This window comes from Pongo pygmaeus, chromosome 8 (genome assembly GCF_028885625.2).
Source record: "Pongo pygmaeus isolate AG05252 chromosome 8, NHGRI_mPonPyg2-v2.0_pri, whole genome shotgun sequence".
NCBI lineage: Eukaryota > Metazoa > Chordata > Mammalia > Primates > Hominidae > Pongo > Pongo pygmaeus.
The window spans coordinates 97,749,251-97,769,215 of record NC_072381.2 but is presented as its reverse complement, the minus strand read 5'-3'; the positions used below and the strand labels follow the sequence as shown (position 1 = coordinate 97,769,215).

Genomic DNA, 19,965 nt, shown 5'->3' with positions numbered 1-19,965 from the left:
GCTTGGGAGGCTGAAGCAGGAGAATCGCTTGAACCCGGGAGGCAAAGGTTACAGTGAGCTGAGATGATGCCACTGCACTCCAGCCTTGACTACAAAGCAAGAGTCTGTCTCAAAAAAAAAAAGTACAACTAATAAAAAATTAAATACTTTCAACATCTTTCATCATCAGAACATACTAATTACTTTTTTTTTTTTTTTGAGGCAGAGTCTTGCTCTGTTACCCAGGCTGGAGTGCAGTGGCATGATCTCGGCTCACTGCAACCTCTGCCTCCTGGGTTCAAGCAATTCTCTTGCCTCAGCCTCCCAAGTAGATGGGATTATAGGCATGTGCCACCACGCCTGGCTAATTTTTGTATTTTTTTTTAAAGTAGAGATGGGGTTTTACCATGTTGGTCAGGCTGATCTCGAACTCCTAACCTCAAGCAATCCACCCACCTCGGCCTCCCAAAGTGCTGGGATTACAGGCGTAAGCCATCACGCCTGGCCAGAACATACTAAATTCTTAATGACTAATTAGGTTCAATCATCCCCACAAAGAAGAAGCATCACAGCATCACTATTCTAAATGTCTACAAAATATATTATAAAGTTATGTTCTATTTTCTTTTTTTTTTTTATTGAGACGGAGTTTCGCTCTTGTTGCCCAGTCTGGAGTGCAAAGGTGTGATTTCGGCTCACCGCAACCTCTGCCTCCCGGGTTCAAGCGATTCTTCCGCCTCAGCCTTCCCAAGTAGCTGGGATTACAGGCATGCGCCACCACGCCCAGCTAATTTTGTATTTTTAGTAGAGACGGGTTTCTCCATGTTGGTCAGGCTGGTCTCAAACACCTGACCTCAGGTCAATCCGCCCGCCTTGGCCTCCCAAAGTGCTGGGATTATAGGCGTGAGCCACCACGCCCGGCTAAGTTATGTTCTATTTTCAAAACTCCAGGAGCAGGAGTAGTTTTTTCATAAGTCGACATCTCCACTGAGAAAAATATGGATGAAATAGTAAAATAATGTTTTTTAAATGGACGGAAATACCATTTGGGGTGAATAAACAGAATATTTAATGCTTAAGCACAGAAAATATTTTCTACCCATTCTCTATTTAATATGAGTACAAATCAACACAAGGGACAAACCTTGCTGGCAGCATCATGAAGTTTCTCCTCAGTACTTTCCAAAGCTGATGTGATATATTCTTCTTTAACAAGTTGTAATTTAGTTTCTTGCAAATGTTTTTGAGTGGTTTCAAGTTCTTGTGTTTTATTTTGCAGGTCAGATTTACACTGGTCAAGCTCATTTTTATTATCCATAAACAACTCTGTAACCTAAATATAACACAGAATTTAAAAAACGCTGATCTGGCTGGTAGGATATCTGGCTAGTTCATAAGATTAGAAAAATGAAACAAATTATTTCCATGCAAAAGTTTTAACAAGTTACCCAGTAGGTTAACACAAATATGTCATCCTGTTTCTTTCTGTAATCTTACTCAACACTTTGAGATTAAATAATAGGTTTGGTGTAGTACTATTAATTCTTCAGTTTCCTTCAACATTGTCAATGGATTTGAATATAACAGTGTTAATGTGGCCCGGCAAGGTGGTTCATGCCTGTAACTCCAGCACTTTGGGAGGCCAAAGCAGGAGGATCACTTGAGCCCCAGAGTTTGAGACCAGCCTGGGCAACATAGCAAGACTGACTCCATCTCTACAAAAAAATAAAATAATTAGCCGGGCATGGTGGTACATGCCTGAAGTCCAGCTACTCAGGAGGCTGAGGCAGGAGAGTTGCTTGAGATCAGAAGTTTGAGGCTGCAGTAAGATATGATTATGCCACTGCACTGTAGCCTGGGCATCAGAGCAAGACCCTGTCTCTAAAAAATAATTAAAAATAAATAAATAAAGGTATTAATATGAGGGTGGCCCTGAAAGGTCAGGCCTCTTGCCTACCCTAGTTATATTACTTTTATTTAACATCCAGTCTCTCCCAATATCTGTATTCCTTTATCTGATAAACATGTTAACAAAAATGCTTCAGCATTCACTATTTTGTAGTTTTAATAACAAAATCAAACAATTCAGTTAATTTCTTGTAATGTTTTATTAATATAAGCTGTCAGCTTTTTTGATGTGATTAATGATAGCAAAAAATCATAATATAACTTACTTTCAGTATAAGGGTCAGCAAAATAAAATCTTAAAGAAGGAGCTGGGTGTGGTGGCTCACGCCTGTAATCCCAGCATTTTGGGAGGCCAAGATGGGTGGATCATGAGGTCAGGAGTTCAAGACCAGCCTGGCCAGCATGGTGAAACCCTGTCTCTACTAAAAATACAAAAAAAATTAGCTGGGCATGGTGGTGCACGCCTGTAACCCCAGCTACTCGGGAAGTTGAGGCAGGAGAATCGCTTGACCCCGGGAGGCAGAGATTACAGTGAGCTGAGATCACGCCATTGCACTCCAGCCTGGGTGACAGAGCGAGACTCCGTCTAAAAAAAAAAAAAATCTTGAAGGAAAAAATATTGGGTCTTTCACATTCTAAAATTTTCTTTCAATATTTGCTTTTCACATAACAGTAAATATCATTTTAAATGCTTACCCTATTCAGCTCCTCCTCAACAGCACCAATTTTTTCCATCAATTCTACTATCTGTTCTTCTTGAACAGTTAATTTTCCACTCATGACTCTAAAATAAAGTTTAATATGAGTTTAACAGTTAATATTTTTTTCTAACTCCTACAAAATGTATTCTAACACAATTGTGACAGCTACACAAACTCATTTCCAACATTTATCACCATCACTTGATACCCAAGTGTCACTTGATACCTAAGTGTCAATAAGCAATAAATACAAATTACAAAGAACAAATTATATTCCTTGTCTTTGTTTTATAAATGAAATATTTTTCCCTTGCCCTCAATTCTGAAACTAAGAATCCCTACCTATGAGGGGAAAAGCATGTGTGTATCAAATTTGAGAAGCTAGAAAGCTAACAGAGGACTGACTATAACTCAAAGTAGAGAGAGGAGGGAATGCAACCTAAGTATCTATAATCAGGGATATAGAATATAAATATGCCCCACAGAATGCTGGAAAAATGTGGGACTTGAAGGCATCAGGTATCTTAGAAGGAAGGGGTAAGATTAGGGGTTAAAAACTGAGACTTAAAGTATGTATACAGAGCAATTACACCCCCTGCTGCTGCAACACACACATACACCAGCACAAACACCACTCTCACCCCACCACATAACCCCCATGAGAACAAAGGATTACTCTCTAGAGCAGAGTTTCTCAGCCTCAGCACTAGTGGATCAAATAATTCTTCATTGTGGGGATGTCCTGTACATTTTAGGATGTTCAGTACCATCCAATTCATGACAGTAAAAAATGTCTCTGGACCCTGCCAAATGTCCTCTGGGGGACAAAACCACCCACCACCACCAGTCCCTCAACACCACTTCCGTTGAGAGCCACTAGTCTATAGGAATTGCAGCAGAATTTCCAGGTTCACTTTCAGTAGACACCATGGACTGTAGAAGGTTTAGGGACTAGAAATGAGCATTTAAGTGTAAATCTACATACTAAATGATGGAATCCTCAGCCCCCTATACCCACTCTAATCAAAAAATATCAGCAGCTAGAAAAATCTCCAAGCAAACTGGGCAAATCTTCTCAGGAAAGACTGAGGCCTTGTCCAAAAGAAAAAAAATCCAACAAAGAATGATATCTGATGGAAGCCCAGACTTAAGACTGAGATCACCACTTTTTCATCTATAGTGAACTTACAGGTCCATAATCCTCACCCATGTACAAAGCTTCTAATCCATCTTAATTGCCAGGCAAAAATCACTAGACATTTGAAGAAAATAAATACAAATGACAGATATCACAACAGGGAAAAAAAAGATCCCAAAGGACAGAAAAACATAAAAGAAAACTTTAATAACATTAATAATGTTTCTGAGATAAGGAATAGATCCATAAAATAAAAGGATGCTATATTTTTCAAAAGGAGGGACAGGGATGGCAGAAAAGAGTTTTTAGAAACTAAAAATTTGACAGCAGAAATGAAATTCAACAAAAATATTAGTAGATGAAGTCAAAGTCAAAAGAAGTCATAAAAAGTAAAACAGAGCAATGCTTTTCTCAAGCACAAAGCTCACAGGTCTTCCAAACCCACTTTAATGGGTCTCCGATTTCTTGAGTATTAGTAAGTTTCAGAAATGAATGCCTGTATTTGCTCATCTAACTCTTTGGTAACAACCAACAATTTTCTATTTCACATTATGCTTAAATGACAAAGATTCTTCCATGAATACAAATTCCCTTAACATATTAGCTAGAGATATTGCTGACTAAAGGAAAAGCTAGAAATGAGCTGTAAGAGAAGAGTTAATTCGAATAGTCTTTTGATTAAATATATTAGCTTTTTATTAGAAATGGATCTTCTACAGCCAGGCGCGGTGGCTCACGCCTGTAATCCCAGCACTTTGGGAGGCCGAGGCGGGAAGATCACGAAGTCAGCAGATCAGGACCATCCTGGCTAACATCCTGGTGAAACCCCATCTCTACTAAAAATACAAAAACAAAATTAGCAGGGCGTGGTGGCGGGCGCCTGTAGTCCCAGCTACTCAGGAGGCTGAGGCGAGAGAATGGTGTGAACCCAGGAGGCAGAGCTTGCAGTGAGCCAAGATCGCGCCACTGCACTCCAGCCTGGGTGACAGAGTGAGACTCCATCTCAAAAATAAAAATAAAAATAAAATAAAATAAAATAAAAATAAAAATAAATAGAAATACATCTTTTATGTAAAATGGGATTATTTGAAATGCTTTTTTATAGTGAATGCCAAGGGGTAATACAACATTGTTATTGTATGGATGAGATGATTTTGATATGGTTTTAAAATGTCTATTAAGCTTGGCTTAAATAAAGCATTATCCTGTTTTAAATGTTGGCTGTAGTCTTTGTGATTCTTCTCTGACTGACACTGTACTAATTCCAAAAGCTTTTTCAGACAAAACTATCTCAGATTATGCCTCATGTCTATTAGAGAACAAACACCTAGGTTTTTTACAAGGGTTTTTAGTTTTAGGTTTTACATTTAAGTTTTTAAACCATCTTGAGTTGATTTCTGTATATGGGCGTTAAGGAAGGGGTCCAGTTTCAATCTTCTGCATATGGATAGCCAGTTATCCCAGCACCATTTATTGAACAGGCAGTTTTAACCCCATTGCATATTCTGTCGAAGATCAGATGGCTGTAGGTGTGTGGCTTTATTTCTGGGCTCTCTATTCAGTTCCATTGGTCTATGTGTCTGTTTTTGTACCAGTACCATGATGTTTTGGTTACTGTAGCCCTGTAGTACAGTTTGAAGTCAGGTAATGCAATGCCTCCAGCTTTGTTCTTTTTGCCTAGGACTGCTTTGGCTATTCGGGCTCTTTTCCAGTTCCATGTGAATTTTACAATAGTTTCTTCTGTGAAGAATGTCATTGGTAGTTTGAGAGAAACAGCATTTAATCTGTAAATGGCTTTGGGTGGTATGGCCATTTTAACAATATTGATTCTTCTTATCCATGAGCATGGAAAGTTTTTCCATTTGTTAGTGTCAAGTCTGATTTCTTTCAGCAGTGTTTTATAATTCTTACCATAGAGATCTTTCACCTCTGGTTAGTTGTATTCCTAGGTATTTTACTGTTTTTGTGGCTATTGTGAAGGGAATTGCATTCTTGTTTGGCACTCGGACATTATTGGTATATAGGAATGCTACTGATTTTTGTACAATGATTGTGTATCTAGAAACTCTGCTTAAATTGTTTATCAGATCTAGGAGCTTATGGACAGAGACTATGGGATTGTCTAAGCATAAAATCATATAGGCCCAGCTGGGCACAGTAGCTAACACCTGTAATCCCAGCAGTTTGGGAGGCGGAGGTGGGCAGATCACTTGAGGTCAGGAATTCAAGACCAGCCTGGCCGACATGGTGAAACCCCATCTCTACTAAAAATACAAAAATTAGCCGGGTGTGGTGGCAGGTGCCTGTAATCCCAGCTACTTAGAAGGCTGAGGCAGGAGAATTGCTTGAATGCAGGAGGCAGAGGATGCAGTGAGCCAAGATCACGCCACTGCACTCCAGCCTGGGCAAGAAAGTGAGATTCGTCTCAAAAAAAAAACTAGTATAGGCCCTGACAAAGATTTCATGATGAAGATGCTAACAGCAATTGCAACAAACCAGAAATTAACAAATGGGAGGTAATTAAAGAGCTTCTGCATAACAAAAGAAACTATCGCAGGGCGTGGTGGCTCACGCCTGTAATCCCAGCACTTTAGAAGGCTGAAGTGGGTGGATCACCTGAAGTCAGGAGTGTGAGACCAGCCTGGCCAACATGGTGAAACCCGATCTCTACTAAAAATACAAAAATTAGCCGGGCATGGTGGCAGGCACCTGCAATCCCAGCTACTTCGGAGGCTGAGGCAGGAGAATCGCTTGAATCCAGGAGGTGGAGGTTGAAGTGAGCGGAGATCACGCGACACTGCACTCCAGCCTGGGCAACAGTGAAACTGTGTCTCAAAAAAAAAAAAAAAAAAAAAGTGGGCAAATGACGTGGACATTTTTCAAAAGAAGATATACATGTGGCTAAGAAGCATATGAAAATACGTTTAACACCATTAATTGTTAGAGAAATGCAAATCAAAACCACAATGAGAAACCATCTCACCAGTCAGAATGGCTATTATTAAAAAGTCAAAAAATAACACATGGTGGTAAAGTTGTGGAGAAAAGGGAACGCCTATACACTGCTAATGAAAATTAGTTCAGCCATTATGGAAAGTAGTTTGGCAATTTCTCAAAGAACTTAAAACAGACATACTGGCAGGGCATGGTGGCTCATACCTGTAATCCAGCACTTTGGGAGGCCAAGGTGAGCAGATCACTTGAGGTTAGGAGTTCGAGACCAGCCTGGCTAACATGGTGAAACCCCGCCTCTACTAAAAATACAAAAATTAGCCAGGTGCAGTGGCGGGTGCCTATAATCCCAGCTACTTGGGAGGCGGAGGCAGGAGAATTGCTTGAACCTAGGGGGCAGAGTTTGCAGTGAGCCGAGATTGTGCCACTGCAGTCCACCCTGGACAACAGAGCAAGACTCCATCTCAAAAAAAAAAAAAAAAAACACAGAGAAATATTATTCGAGCCAGCAATCCCATTACTGGGTATATACCCAAAGGAATATAAATTGTTCTACCATAAAGACACATGCACACATATGTTCATCATAGCACTATTCACAGCAGCAAAGATGTGGAATCAACCTAGCTATCCATCCACAGTAGACTGGATAAAGAAAATGTGGTACATATACACCATGGAATACTACACAGGCATAAAAAAGAGCAAGATGGCTGGGTGCAGTGGCACATGCCTGTAATCCCAGTACTCCAGGAGACCGAGGTGAGTTGATCACTTGAGGCCAGGAATTCAAGACCAGCCTGGCCAACATGGTGCATGGTGAAACCCCATCTCTACTTTAAAAAAAAAAAAAAAATTCTCTGGGCATGGTGGCAGGTGCCTGTAATCCCAGCTACTCGGGCAGCTGGGGTAGGAGAATCACTTGAACCTGGGAGGCAGAGGTTGCAGTGAGCCAAGATCACACCACTACACTCCAGCCTGGGTGACAGAGCAAGACTGTCTAGGAAAAAAAAAAAAAAAAAAAGAACGAGATCATGTCCTTTGCAGCAACATGGATGGAGCTGGATGCCATTGTCCTAAACAAACTAACATAGGAACAGAAAACCAAACACCAAATGTTCTCACTTATAAGTAGGAGCTAAACCCTGAGTACACATGGACATGAAGAAGGGAACAATAGTCACCTGGGCCTCTTTGAGGGTGGAGGGTAAGAGGAGAGTAAGGATTGAAATGCTATCCATCAGGTTCTATGGTTATTATCTGGGTGACAAAATAATATATACACCAACTCCTGTTACATGCAATCTATCTGTAAAACAAACCTGCACATGTACTCCTGAAACTAAAATAAAAGTTAAAAAAAAAGAGAGCAAAAACCATATTTTCAATCATGGGACTAAACAAATGAAAACCAAAGTTACTTCTTAAGTTCAAAAATAAAATCAGAAAGATGAAAGCTGCCAATAATCGATATCATTTCTAAAGATTACAGGCCAGGATTGAGTGCCTCACCAATTATTTTTTACTTCAAAGTATCAAAAAAAGGACACCTCGTTTAGTGATGGTAAACTGTTAACTAACCCACAATCTTACATTGTTCTGATTCTAGGGCATCTTACACATTCATGGAATACATTATGACAGTTGGAAATAACACAGAAAAAACTTAAGTTTATTAAATGATTTATATACTATTAGAGTGTTAACATCTACAAAAAAGTTCAGTAAAAGATTACACTAAAATGCTTCTGGTTATTATTAATTACGTCTAATATCTTTTATCACTATTAACTTTTAAAAAATGCTCTGTGAAAGTCTTGCTTCCTAATATCTTCAGGATAAACACAATCAGGAATTTTCAAGTTATAGTCCTTTGCATCCCACTTACCTTCTTCCCCTTGTTTTCTCTGTTATTATTGTTGTTTTATATAATAGGCCTCAATAAAAGCTTTCCTTTGAACAAATTACTCCAGGGCTTTAAAAAGTGAACAGATTAGTGGTTGCCAGGGGTTAGGAATCATGGAGAAGATGAGGTGAGTGTGACTATAGTGAATCAGCAAGAGAGATCCTTGTGATGATAGGATAAGTTCTGTATCTTGATTGCAGTGGTGGTTACACAAATCTATACAAGTGACAAAATGGCATAGAACTATATACACATGTTGATATCGTCTGGCTCTCTGTCCCCACCGAAATCTCATGTTGAATTATAATCCCCACATGTTGGAGGAGGGGCCTGGTGGGAGATAAGTGAATGATAAAGATGGATTTCCCCCTTGCTGTTCTCACAAGATCTGGTTGTCTAAAAGTGTGCAGTGCTTTCCTCTTCACTTTCTCTCTCCTGCCGCCATATGAAGACGTGCTTGCTTCTCCTTAGCTCTTCTACCAGGATTGTAAGTTTCCTGAGGCCTCCCCAGCCATGACTCCTGTACAGCCTATGGAACTGTGAGCCAATTAAACCTCTTTTCTTTATAAATTACCCAGTCTCAGGTGGTTCTCTATAGTAGTATAAGAACAAACTAATATACATATTGTATCAAGATCAACTTCCCAGCTTTGATATTGTACTATAATTATTTTTTATTTATTTTATTATTTTTTTCTTTTTTGGAGATGAAGTCTCGCTCTTGTTCCCCAGGCTGAGTGCAATGCTGCTATCTGAGCTCACTGCAACCTCTGCCTCCCAGGTTCAAGCGATTCTCCTGCCTCAGCCTCCTGAGTAGCTGGGATTACAGGCACCTGCAACCATACCTGGCTAATTTTAGTATTTTTAGTAGAGACGGGGTTTCACCATGTTGACCAGGCTGGTCTTGAACTCCTGACCTCAGGTGATCTGCCTGCCTCAGCTTCCCAAAGTGCTTACCCAAAGGGTGAGCCATGGCACCCAGTCTATTTTTTATTTATTTATTTATTTTATTTTTTTTGAGACAGAGTTTCATTCTCGTTGCCCAGGCTGGAGTGCAATGGTGCGATCTCGGCTCACCACAACCTCCGCCTCCCAGGTTCAAGCAATTCTACTGCCTCAGCCTCTGGAGTAGCTATGATTACAGGCATGTACCACCGCACCCGGCTAATTTTGTGTTTTTAGTAGTGATTGGGTTTCTCCATGTTGGTCAGACTAATCTCAAACTCCCAACCTCAGGTGATCCGCCTGCCTTGGCCTCCCAAAGTGCTGGGATTCACAGGTGTGAGCCACCACACCCAGCCTTGTACTATAATTATACAAGAGATAACCGCTGAGGAAGACTGGGTAAAGAATACATGAAAGCTCTCTTGTATTCTTCTTGAAATGTCATGTGAATTAATGATTTAAAAATTAAAAGTTAGTAAAAGATTTTATAAAAAGTGTTTGATAGCTACTTGTTAATGTCAAAACAAAATAGAAGCCTAGGCAGCATGGTGAAACCCTGTCTCTATAAAAAATGCAAAAATTAGCAGGGTGTGGTGGCTCATGCCTATAATCTCAGCTACTTGGGAGGCTGAGGCAGGAGGATCGCTTGAGCCCAGGAGATTGAGGACGTAGTGAGCCAAGATTGTGCCACTGCACTCCAGTCTGGGTGACAGTGCGAGACTCCGTCTCAAAAGAAAACACACACACACACAAAATGAAGTATTTATCGGTACTGGATATAAAGATTTTACTTACTGCTACATAAGTTTTACTTCAAATAGCCTGTTATCAGAAATGCTTATTCTTGGAAATTAACTCCATAGCCAAGGGCTTACCTAAAATTTTCTTCAGAAATGTACACTCCATTTTTCTCACGGGCTGCAGCAAGATCTCGTTTTAAACGCTCTATCTCCTCCGTATACTCCTACACAAGAGGAATACGTAGATGTCAGTTTAGTACTTTTTTCATTCAGTTTGGGAAGGATATGCATCAAATACAATGTAAAGTTAGTTTTTTTATGTCTTTTAAAACTTAAAGAAGTATGATAAAAAGTTATAACCATACTTTTTAATCAATATTAATTTGTTTAGAAATAAAGTCTTTCAAAGCTCCTTTTTAAATGCACTCATTCTAAAAATATGGACTTCCCAAGAATAACCGCAACCTCCAATACCCAGGTTGGTAGCAGTATTTCACACTAAAATGAACCAGGATTCCTTATAAAAGCATTTGATTCCAGGACTGAGGCAGGAAATATTCAAGATGAACACAGAACATCTTGACAAATAAGACAAGGAAATAAGCTAAGCAAAGCCTACTAGGTTAATCAAAAGGACTCAATAAGCCACTTGAAGATGTAACCCCTTAATATAGTTTGGCTCTGTGTCCGCACCCAAATCTCATCTTGTAGCTCCCATAATTCCCACTCATTGTGGGAGGGACCCGGTGGAAGATGATTGAATCATAGGGGTGGATCTTTCCCATGCTGTTCTCATGACAGGGAATGGGTCTCACGAGATCTGATGGTTTTAAAAACAGGAGTTTCTCCGCACAAGCTCTCTCTCTTTGCCTGCTGCCACCCACTTAAGATGTGACTTGCTCGTCCTTGCCTTCTGCCATGATTATGAGGCCTCCCCGGCCATGTGGAATTGTAAGTCCAATAAACCTCTTTCTTTTGTAAATTGCCCAGTCTCGGGTATGTCTTTATCAGCAGCATGAAAACAGACTAATATACCCCTGGCCAAAGATGAGCCAATCTGAGCATCAGTGAGGAGAACAACTACAATGGGTTAACACAAATAGTTTAAATCTATGAGTTTATAAGGACACTAAGAAACCTAGGAAACCAACTCATTATTCTCAAAATTGGCAAATGAAGGAAATTAGTCAAGCATGTGTCCTGCCTTTCCTGTAAGAACTATACCTCTGGCCAGACGCGGTGGCTCACGCCTGTAATCCCAGCACTTTGGGAGTGGCGGGATCCGAGCACTTTGGGATCCGACGCAGGCGGATCACAAGGTCAGGAGATCGAGACCATCCTGGCTAACATGGTGAAACCCCATCTCTACTAAAAATACAAAAAATTAGCCGGGTGTGGTGGCAGGCGCCTGTAGTCCCAGCTACTCAGGAGGCTGAGGCAGAATGGCGTGAACCCGGGAGGCGGAGCTTGCAGTGAGCCAAGATGGCACCACTGCACTCTAGCCTGGGCAACAGAGCGAGACTCCGCCTCAAAAAAAACAAAAAAGACAAAGAACCAGACATTATATACTTCTAAATGGAAGAAGACACTACTGCTTATGAATTAGTTTTGCCAAAAATAAATAAGACAAAACTTGAATTTAATCAAGCCTCAAGATTCAGCTACCAATTTACAGAAAATACAAAGAACAGAGGAACACGTCAAAAGATACTACGGTAAAACTCTACGGGACAAATATACAGATATTTCCACAATTAAATTACAATGGGAAATAAATACATATACACATATATATGTTATATATGTAAATATGCAATATATGTATATGCTATATATACATAAATATATAAACATCAAATAAGCACATTAAAAAGATGCTCAACATCATTAGCCTTTAGAAAAATTCAAGTCAAAAATCACAATGAGATATCTATCACCTACGACACCTATCAGAATGACTAAAATAAAAAAGTTACACCAGCAAATGCTGGTGAGGATGTGAAGAAACTAGATCACTCATACACTGTAAAATGATATAGCCAATTTGAAAAACAGGCAGTTCCCTAAAATAATAAACATTCAATTATTATACAACCCAGCAATTGCACTCTTGGGCAATTATCCCAGAGAAATAAAAATTTATGTTTACATAAATACCTATAAATGAATGTCAATAGCAGTTTTGTTTGTAATAGCAAAAAAACTGAAATTAGCTCATATGTCATTCAATAACTGAATGGTTACAAAAACTGTATGTATGGTACATACTCACCATGGACTACTACTTAGTACTAAAAAAGAAAGATCTGCTGGGTGTGGTGGCTCACGCCTGTAATCCCAGCACTTTGGGAGGCCAAGGTGGGTGGATCACAAGGTCAAGAGTTTGAGACCCAGCCTGGCGAACATGGTGAAACCCTGTCTCTACTAAAAATACAAAAAATTATCTGGACATAGTGGCAAACACCTGTAATCCCAGCTACTTGGGAGAGTGAGGCAGGAGAATCGCTTGAACCCGGGAGGCGGAGGTTGCAGTGAGCTGAGATCGCACCACTGCACTTCAGCCTGGGCGACAGAGTGAGACTCCGTCTCAAAATAAATAAAATAAATAAGGCAATCTCAAACGTTTACATAATGTATGATTCCAATCAATAACAGTCTTGAAATGATAGAGGCCAGATTACTGGGTACCAGGAAAGGAAGGATATGGTGGGAAGAAAAGCGGTTACAAAAGAGCAATATGAGGGGTCCCGGTGGTGATGGAACTGTTCAGTATCTTGATTGTGGTGGTGAATACATGAACCTATACATGTGACAAAACTGTCTAGAATTAAATACACATACACATACACGTGTAAGGAAAATTGGGAAAGATCAGTGGATTGTTATTAATATCAATATCCCTGTGGTAATATTCTATAGTTCAACAAAATGTACAAAGGATTTCTCTGTATTATTACTTTTTTTTTTTTTTTTTTTTTTTTTGAGACAGAGCCTCACTCTGTCTCCCAGGCTGGAGTGCAGTGACACGATCTCTGCTCACTGCAACCCGTCTCCTGAGTTCAAGCAATTCTCCTGTCTCAGCCTCCTGAGTAACTGGGATTATAGGCACACACCACTACACCCAGCTAATTTTTGTATTTTTAGTAGAGATGAGGGTTTCACTATGTTGGCCAGGCTGGTCTCGAACTCCTGATCTAAAGCAATCCGCTTACCTCGGCCTTTCAAAGTGCTGGAATTACAGGCATGAGCCACTGTGCCTGGCCTGTTTTCTCTGTATTATTTCTTATAACTGCATGTGAATCTATAATTATCTCAATACTAAAAACTTTATTTAAAAAAAAAAAATCAAGGAAAGGAAAAAGTAAAGCCAGACTGGGAGGAAATATTTGCAAATCATATCTCATTAAGGGCTTGTATCTAGACTACATGAACTCCTTAAAACTTAATAAGACAAACCAATTAAAATTGGGCAAAGCATTTTAATAGACATTTCACCAAAAAAGATAAACAAATAGATAATAAGCACAAGAAAAGATGTTCAACATCATTAGTCATTAGGGAAATACTAATTAAAACCATACTGGGGCCAGGCGTATTGGCTCATGCCTGTGATCCCAGCACTTTGGGAGGCTGAGGCGGGCGGATCACGAGGTCAGGAGTTCAAGACCAGCCTGGCCAACATGGTGAAACCCCATCTCTACTAAAAGTACAAAAATTAGCTAGACGTGGTGGTGCACACCTGTAGTCCCAGCTACTCGGGAGACTGAGGCCGAAGAATCGCTTGAACCTGGGACGCGGAGGTTGCAGTGAGTCAAGATCGTGCCACTGCACTCCAGCCTGGGCTAAAGAGCGAGACTTCATCTCAAAAAAAAAACAAACAAACAAAAAAAAAAACCATACTGAAGTACCACTTTATACTCCTTAGAATGGTTAAAATTAAAAAGACCGACCATAACAAGTGTTAAAGAGGAGGTGGAGAAACTGCAGACCTCATAAACTGCTGTAGGAAATACAAAGTGGTACAGCTACTTGGAAAAGTTTCTACTATACAACCCAGAAATTAAATCCCTAGATATCTATCTACCCAAGAGAAATAAAAACACATCAACACAAAGACATGTACAGAAATGTTCACAATGGCATTACTGGAAATGATCCAAATGTCATATTATCAGCATATAATTGAATACTATTCAGCAATAAAAAGAAATAAACTACTGATACATGTTATAAGTGGAACCCCAAATATTATGCTAGGCAAAAGAAACTAGATGCAAAAGACCAAATACTACATGATTCCATGTATAGGAAATGTCCAGAAAAGGCAAATCTATAGACAGAAAGCAGGTCAGTGGCCACATGATTGTAAAGGAGCAAAGGGAAACTGGATAGTGATTTTCTAAACTAGATCGTGGTTATATTCCACAACTCCGTAAATGCACTATAAATCATTGAATTGTATGCTTACATTAGGTGGATGTTATGGCATGTAAATTATACCTCAAAAATGCAAATAAATAAATTTTGTAAATGTAAATAAATGAAAATTTTGCTAAGAGTACCAACTCAGTTGATAAAGTTGGTAAAGTCAACATATTAGCATTAGAAAAAAAATATGTTAACATGTAAGACATTTAGTTTAAATCACTATATAAAAAGCCTTCCATGGGCAATTTAACAAATCTTCTTTAACTATTATCTCCCACTTCAGTTTCTTATTTTCACATTTGTCAGACAAGATTACATTACTCTACAAAAATTCACAGTTACCTTAATAAGAGCTTTTTTGGTGAGTTTCTGATTCACTTCAGGCTTATTCAGTATGTTCTTTGCTCTATGAGCATATTCCAATGTACTCAGAGTTTCCTGTCATGGAAAGGAAAGGTCAATTACTGAAGATATTGTGAGAATAATGTAGTTCTGTTATCTAAAATATGTTATATAATAACTTACAAGTAATATTTTATAATTATATCTAATTTTGAAATCTAGTCATTAAGACCACTATGCCCAACCTTTAAAAAGGAAGTTGTCCAATCCTTTTTTCCCTTCTCTTCAATTTTCAGAGTCTCGACCCTTAGGATAATTTCCTTTAGACTATTCTTAAACTCAATGATGGCTCACATTTGTAATCCCAGCACTTTGGAGGCCAAGGCATGAGGGTCACTTGAGCCCAGGAGTTCGAGACCAGCCTTGGCAACATAGGGAGATCCTGTTTCTACAATAAATAAATAAATATTAGCTGGGCATGGTAGTATGTGCCTATAGTCCCACCTACTTGGGAGTCTAAGGTGGGAGGATCACTTAAGGCCACGAGGTTGAGGTTGCAGTGAATGTGCCACTGCACTCCAGCCTGGGCAACAGAGAGGGACCTTGTCTCAAAACAAACAAACAAACAAAACAAAGCAAAACAAAACAAAAAACCACAAAGCTCAATGAATCAACCAACTGATGAATAAACAAAATGTCCTATATCGGCCAGGCACAGTGGCTCACGCCTGTAATCCCAGCACTTTGGAAGGCCGGGGCGGGTGGATCATGAGGTCAAGAGTTTGAGACCAGCCTGGCCAACATGGTGAAACCCTGTCTCTACTAAAAATACAAAAATTAGCCAGGCATGGTGGCAGATGCCTGTAATCCCAGCTACTCAGGAGGCTGAGGCAGGAGAATCACTTGAACCCAGGCGGCGAAGGTTGCAGTGAGCCAAGACCATGCCATTGCACTCCAGCCTGGGCAACAGAGTGAGACTCCATCTCAAAAAAAAAAAAAAAAAAAAAAAAAAATCCCATATCCATACTATAGAATATTATTCACCCATAAAAAGGAATAAAGTATTGCTGCTACAACACAGATGAACCTTGAAAATATTATGCTAAGTGAAAGAAGCCAGTCACAAAAAACTACATATTACATAATTCCATTTATATGAAATATCCAGAATAGGCAAATATATAGATGCAAAAAGCAGTAGAGATGGGAGTGGGGCAAATGGAAAGGTAATTTCAATGGGTACAGCCTTTCTTTCTGAGATTGTGAAAATGTTCAAAACTTAGATTTTGGTGATGGTTGGACAACACTGTAAATATACTAAAATTATTAAATTAATATACTTTAAATTGGTGAATTTTATGGTATGTGAATTAAATCTCAACAAAGATTTTTTTTTAATGAAGGGGAAGCTGGAGACCTTAAAAAAGCTTTTTTGTTTTTTTGAGACAGAGTCTCGCTCTGTCACCCAGGCTTGAGTGCAATGGCACAATCTCAGCTCACTACAGCCTCCACCTCCTGGGTTCAAGCAACTCTCCCGCCTCAGCCTCCTGAGTAGTTGGGATTACAGGCACACACCACAATGCCCAGCTAATTTTTTGTATTTTTTAGTAGAGATGAGGTTTCACCATGTTGCTCAGGCTGGTCTTGAACTCCTGAGCTCAGATGATCCACTCACCTCAGCCTCCCAAAGTGCTGGGATTACAGGCGTAAGCCACCGTGCCTGGCCTAAAAAAGCTTTTTAAAATCCATTTAGGTCAAGCGAGGTGGCTCATGCCTGTAATTGCAGCACTTTGGGAGGCTGAGGTAGGAGGATCCCTCGAGTCCAGGAGTTCAAGACCAGCCTGGGCAACATAGTGAGACCTCCGTCTCTATTTAAACAAAAACAAAACTTAGCCAGGCCTGGTGGCTCACACCTGTAGTACTAGCTACTCAGGAGGCTGTGGTTAGGGGAATCACTTGAGTCCAGAAATTTAAGTTGCAGTGAGCCATGATCATGCTACTGTACTGCGGCCTTGGCAACAGTATGAGACTCTACCTCTAAAAATAAAAAAATTAATAAATAAATAAAATTTCCACTTAAGGCAGATGACAGCAATAAAATAAGCGTACATTTTACCATCTTTGTTACTTCTCTTGGTTTTCCTCTCTGTTCTCACACATCCAAAGCCATCTTCAGTGTTCTCTAAGCAGCCTCTACCACACTAGCGAGCATTCACTTGACCTGCTTCTAAGTCCTCAATTAAATCTCCATACACCACCCACTGCTAATGACCACAGCAATTTTCTTTGAAGACTGTGTGGAAAAAGCCATTAAGAAACTGGCTTTTTAAGGTTAAAAACTCTGCCAGGAAGGAAAAAGATAACTTCTTCAGGAGTGTCCTCCTATATATATTCATATGCAATGTCCAGATTCTTTTACATTATAGCATAGAATGAACGAAGCTAGGCCGGGTGGTGGCGCACGCGTGTAATCCCAGAACTTTGGGAGACAAAGGCGGGTGGCTCACCTGAGGTCAGGGGTTTGAGACCAGCCTGGCCAACAAGGTGAAACCATGTTTCTACTAGAAATACAAAAATTAGGTAGGCATGGTGGCAGGCGCCTGTAATCCCAGCTACTTGGGAGGCTGAGGCAGGAGAATCACTTGAACCCAGGAGGTGGAGGTTGCAGTGAGCCGAGATCGCGTCATCGCACTCCAGCCTGGGGGACAAGAGTGGGATTTGTCTCAAAAAAAAAAAAAAAAAAAGAATGAAGCTACTAAATGAACTTTTTTCCCCCACTATATATATGTGTATGTGTGTGTGTGTATATACATACACTTTTTTTTTTTGAGATGGAGTCTCCCTCTGCCACCCAGGTTGGAGTGTAGTGGCATGATCTCAGCTCAATGCAACTTCTGCCTCCCAGGCTTAAGTGATCCTTCCACCTCAGCCCCGCAAGTAGCTGGGACCACAGGTGTACACCACCAAACCCAGCTAATTTTTTGTATTTTTGGTAGAGACAGGGTTTCGGCATGTTGCCCAGGCTGGTCTCAAACTCCTAAGCTCAAGTGATCTGCCCACCTTGGACTTCCGAAGTGCTAGGTTTACAGGTGTGAGTCACTGTGCCCATCCTAGTAAATGAGCTTTTAAAATATATAATACCTAAATAACAATTACAGCTACTATACTCGCAGCTTCCTTTCAAAGGGCTTACCTCAAGATTGAGAGATGCAGGAGAAATTGTTGCAATTATAGATGTTCTTGTACGCCCTCCAAGAGAATCCTGGAGGATTCTAGTTAGTTTAGATTCTCGGTAAGGAACATGAGGTGTTCTTTCTACAAGGGCGGTAATGACCCTTCCCAAAGTCAACAGGGATTGATTTATATTTCCAGCTTCCCGAGCTCTCTTATCAACAGCTCCAGAACGGCCAATGTTTTCACTTCCCGCAAGATCAACCTTTAATTTTAAAAATAAAAATAAAAAGTGAGTCTATTGGATTTGGATTCAAAGACTTTCATTCTCACAGTATGCATAATTTATTAAATAGCCAGCAAAATAATTTTTCTGTAATTAACAAATTTCTTCTCCCACTACAAAGCTAATCACCCAGTGACCACAAAAATTTTGTCTCAAGGACAAAATTTCAAGCTGCTCTATAAGGTGTTTAAGAGTGAAACAGTAGTATTAAGGTGGATGCTTACCAAGTTCAACTTCCCAATTTTAACAAGCTCTTCTCCATCAATCGTAGTTTCTTTCATATGTATTGTAACAGAGAAAACTGAGTGGGAACGACTAGAAAACAATATCAAGTTGCCCAGTCATTATAATGTAAAATAGCATTTGCTGCTTCTGAAAAACTGAAAACAGGAAAGGAAGATCTAAATCCACATGAGCAGAGAAAGATAACATCAGACAGGAGATATCAAGAATATTTTGGAAGACAGGAGATGGATAGAACAGTGATTAGGATTTTGTTTTCTCATATCTACTGCCTGCAAAAGAGGCATCAATAAGAAGCTATCTGAAAAAAAACTCTAAAAGACTTAGAATCCTGAGGCACCTCTGAAAGCTGGATGTGGGTGGGGTCGAAACAGTTGCCTGGTATGTCAAGAAGAGATGGCTTGTAATCAATCTTCTATTCATAAGAACCATTTGAAATATGTCATTACCACAAATTCAAATGGTACCAGGTAAGGCATTAGTTTACTCTTCCACCTCCCCATCCATGTGTACATGCTGTTGTGTACATGCACAAGTACACTTCTCTGCTTCAAGACTGTCATCAGAAATAGATGACTCCTATCCCCTAACAGCAGAAATAGTAAACAGCATGATTACTAAAACACTACAAGATAATCACTGCTAGATTATAAAATGTTCAAAAGTCTACCTTATGCTAAATACTGATATTCAGGCTGGGGTGGTAGCTCATGCCTGTAATCCTAACACTTTGGGAGGCCAAGGTAGGAGGGTCACTTTAACCCAGGAGTTCAAAACCAGCCTGGGCAACATAGTGGGACCGCCATCTCTACAAAAAAATTTAAAAATTAGCTGGGCGTGGTGGCACGCTCCTACAGTTCCAGCTACCCTGGAGGCTCAGGTGGGAGGATCACTTTAGCCCAGGAGGTCAAGGCTGCAGTAAGCCATGATTGAGTCACTGCACTCCAGCCTGGGTGACAAAGTGAGATGCTGTCTCAAACAAAACAAAACAAAACAAAACAAAACAAATATTGTGCTTTTATCTTAGGGGTAAAAAAAATTATACAGATGACCAAAGACATTCTTTCTGTATCCAATGGCATTTGGTGAACATTATTATGTTTGTTAATATCACTGACAATTGACAGAGAATCTGGTAAGTTTCAATTTTCTTCTTTGTACTTTCACGTTACTTTAAAAAAAAATTAAGTATCTTTTTAAAAATCATTTATTTATTTATTTATTTA

At 39.8% G+C, this 19,965-nt stretch overlaps 1 protein-coding gene across 1 annotated transcript in view; it reads right to left on the bottom strand.

Moving 5' to 3' along the window:
• Positions 1 to 19,965, bottom strand: part of KIF11 (kinesin family member 11) — a 64,877-nt gene that overhangs the window by 23,999 nt on the left and 20,913 nt on the right. Inside the window, exons 7-12 of the mRNA XM_054435885.2 lie at positions 18,721 to 18,811; positions 18,233 to 18,475; positions 15,040 to 15,135; positions 10,405 to 10,493; positions 2,584 to 2,671; positions 1,124 to 1,312 (exon numbers count right to left, since the gene is read on the bottom strand). Coding sequence (XP_054291860.1) covers positions 1,124 to 1,312; positions 2,584 to 2,671; positions 10,405 to 10,493; positions 15,040 to 15,135; positions 18,233 to 18,475; positions 18,721 to 18,811 — 796 coding nt within the window. The remainder of the gene's footprint in view (positions 1 to 1,123; positions 1,313 to 2,583; positions 2,672 to 10,404; positions 10,494 to 15,039; positions 15,136 to 18,232; positions 18,476 to 18,720; positions 18,812 to 19,965) is intronic.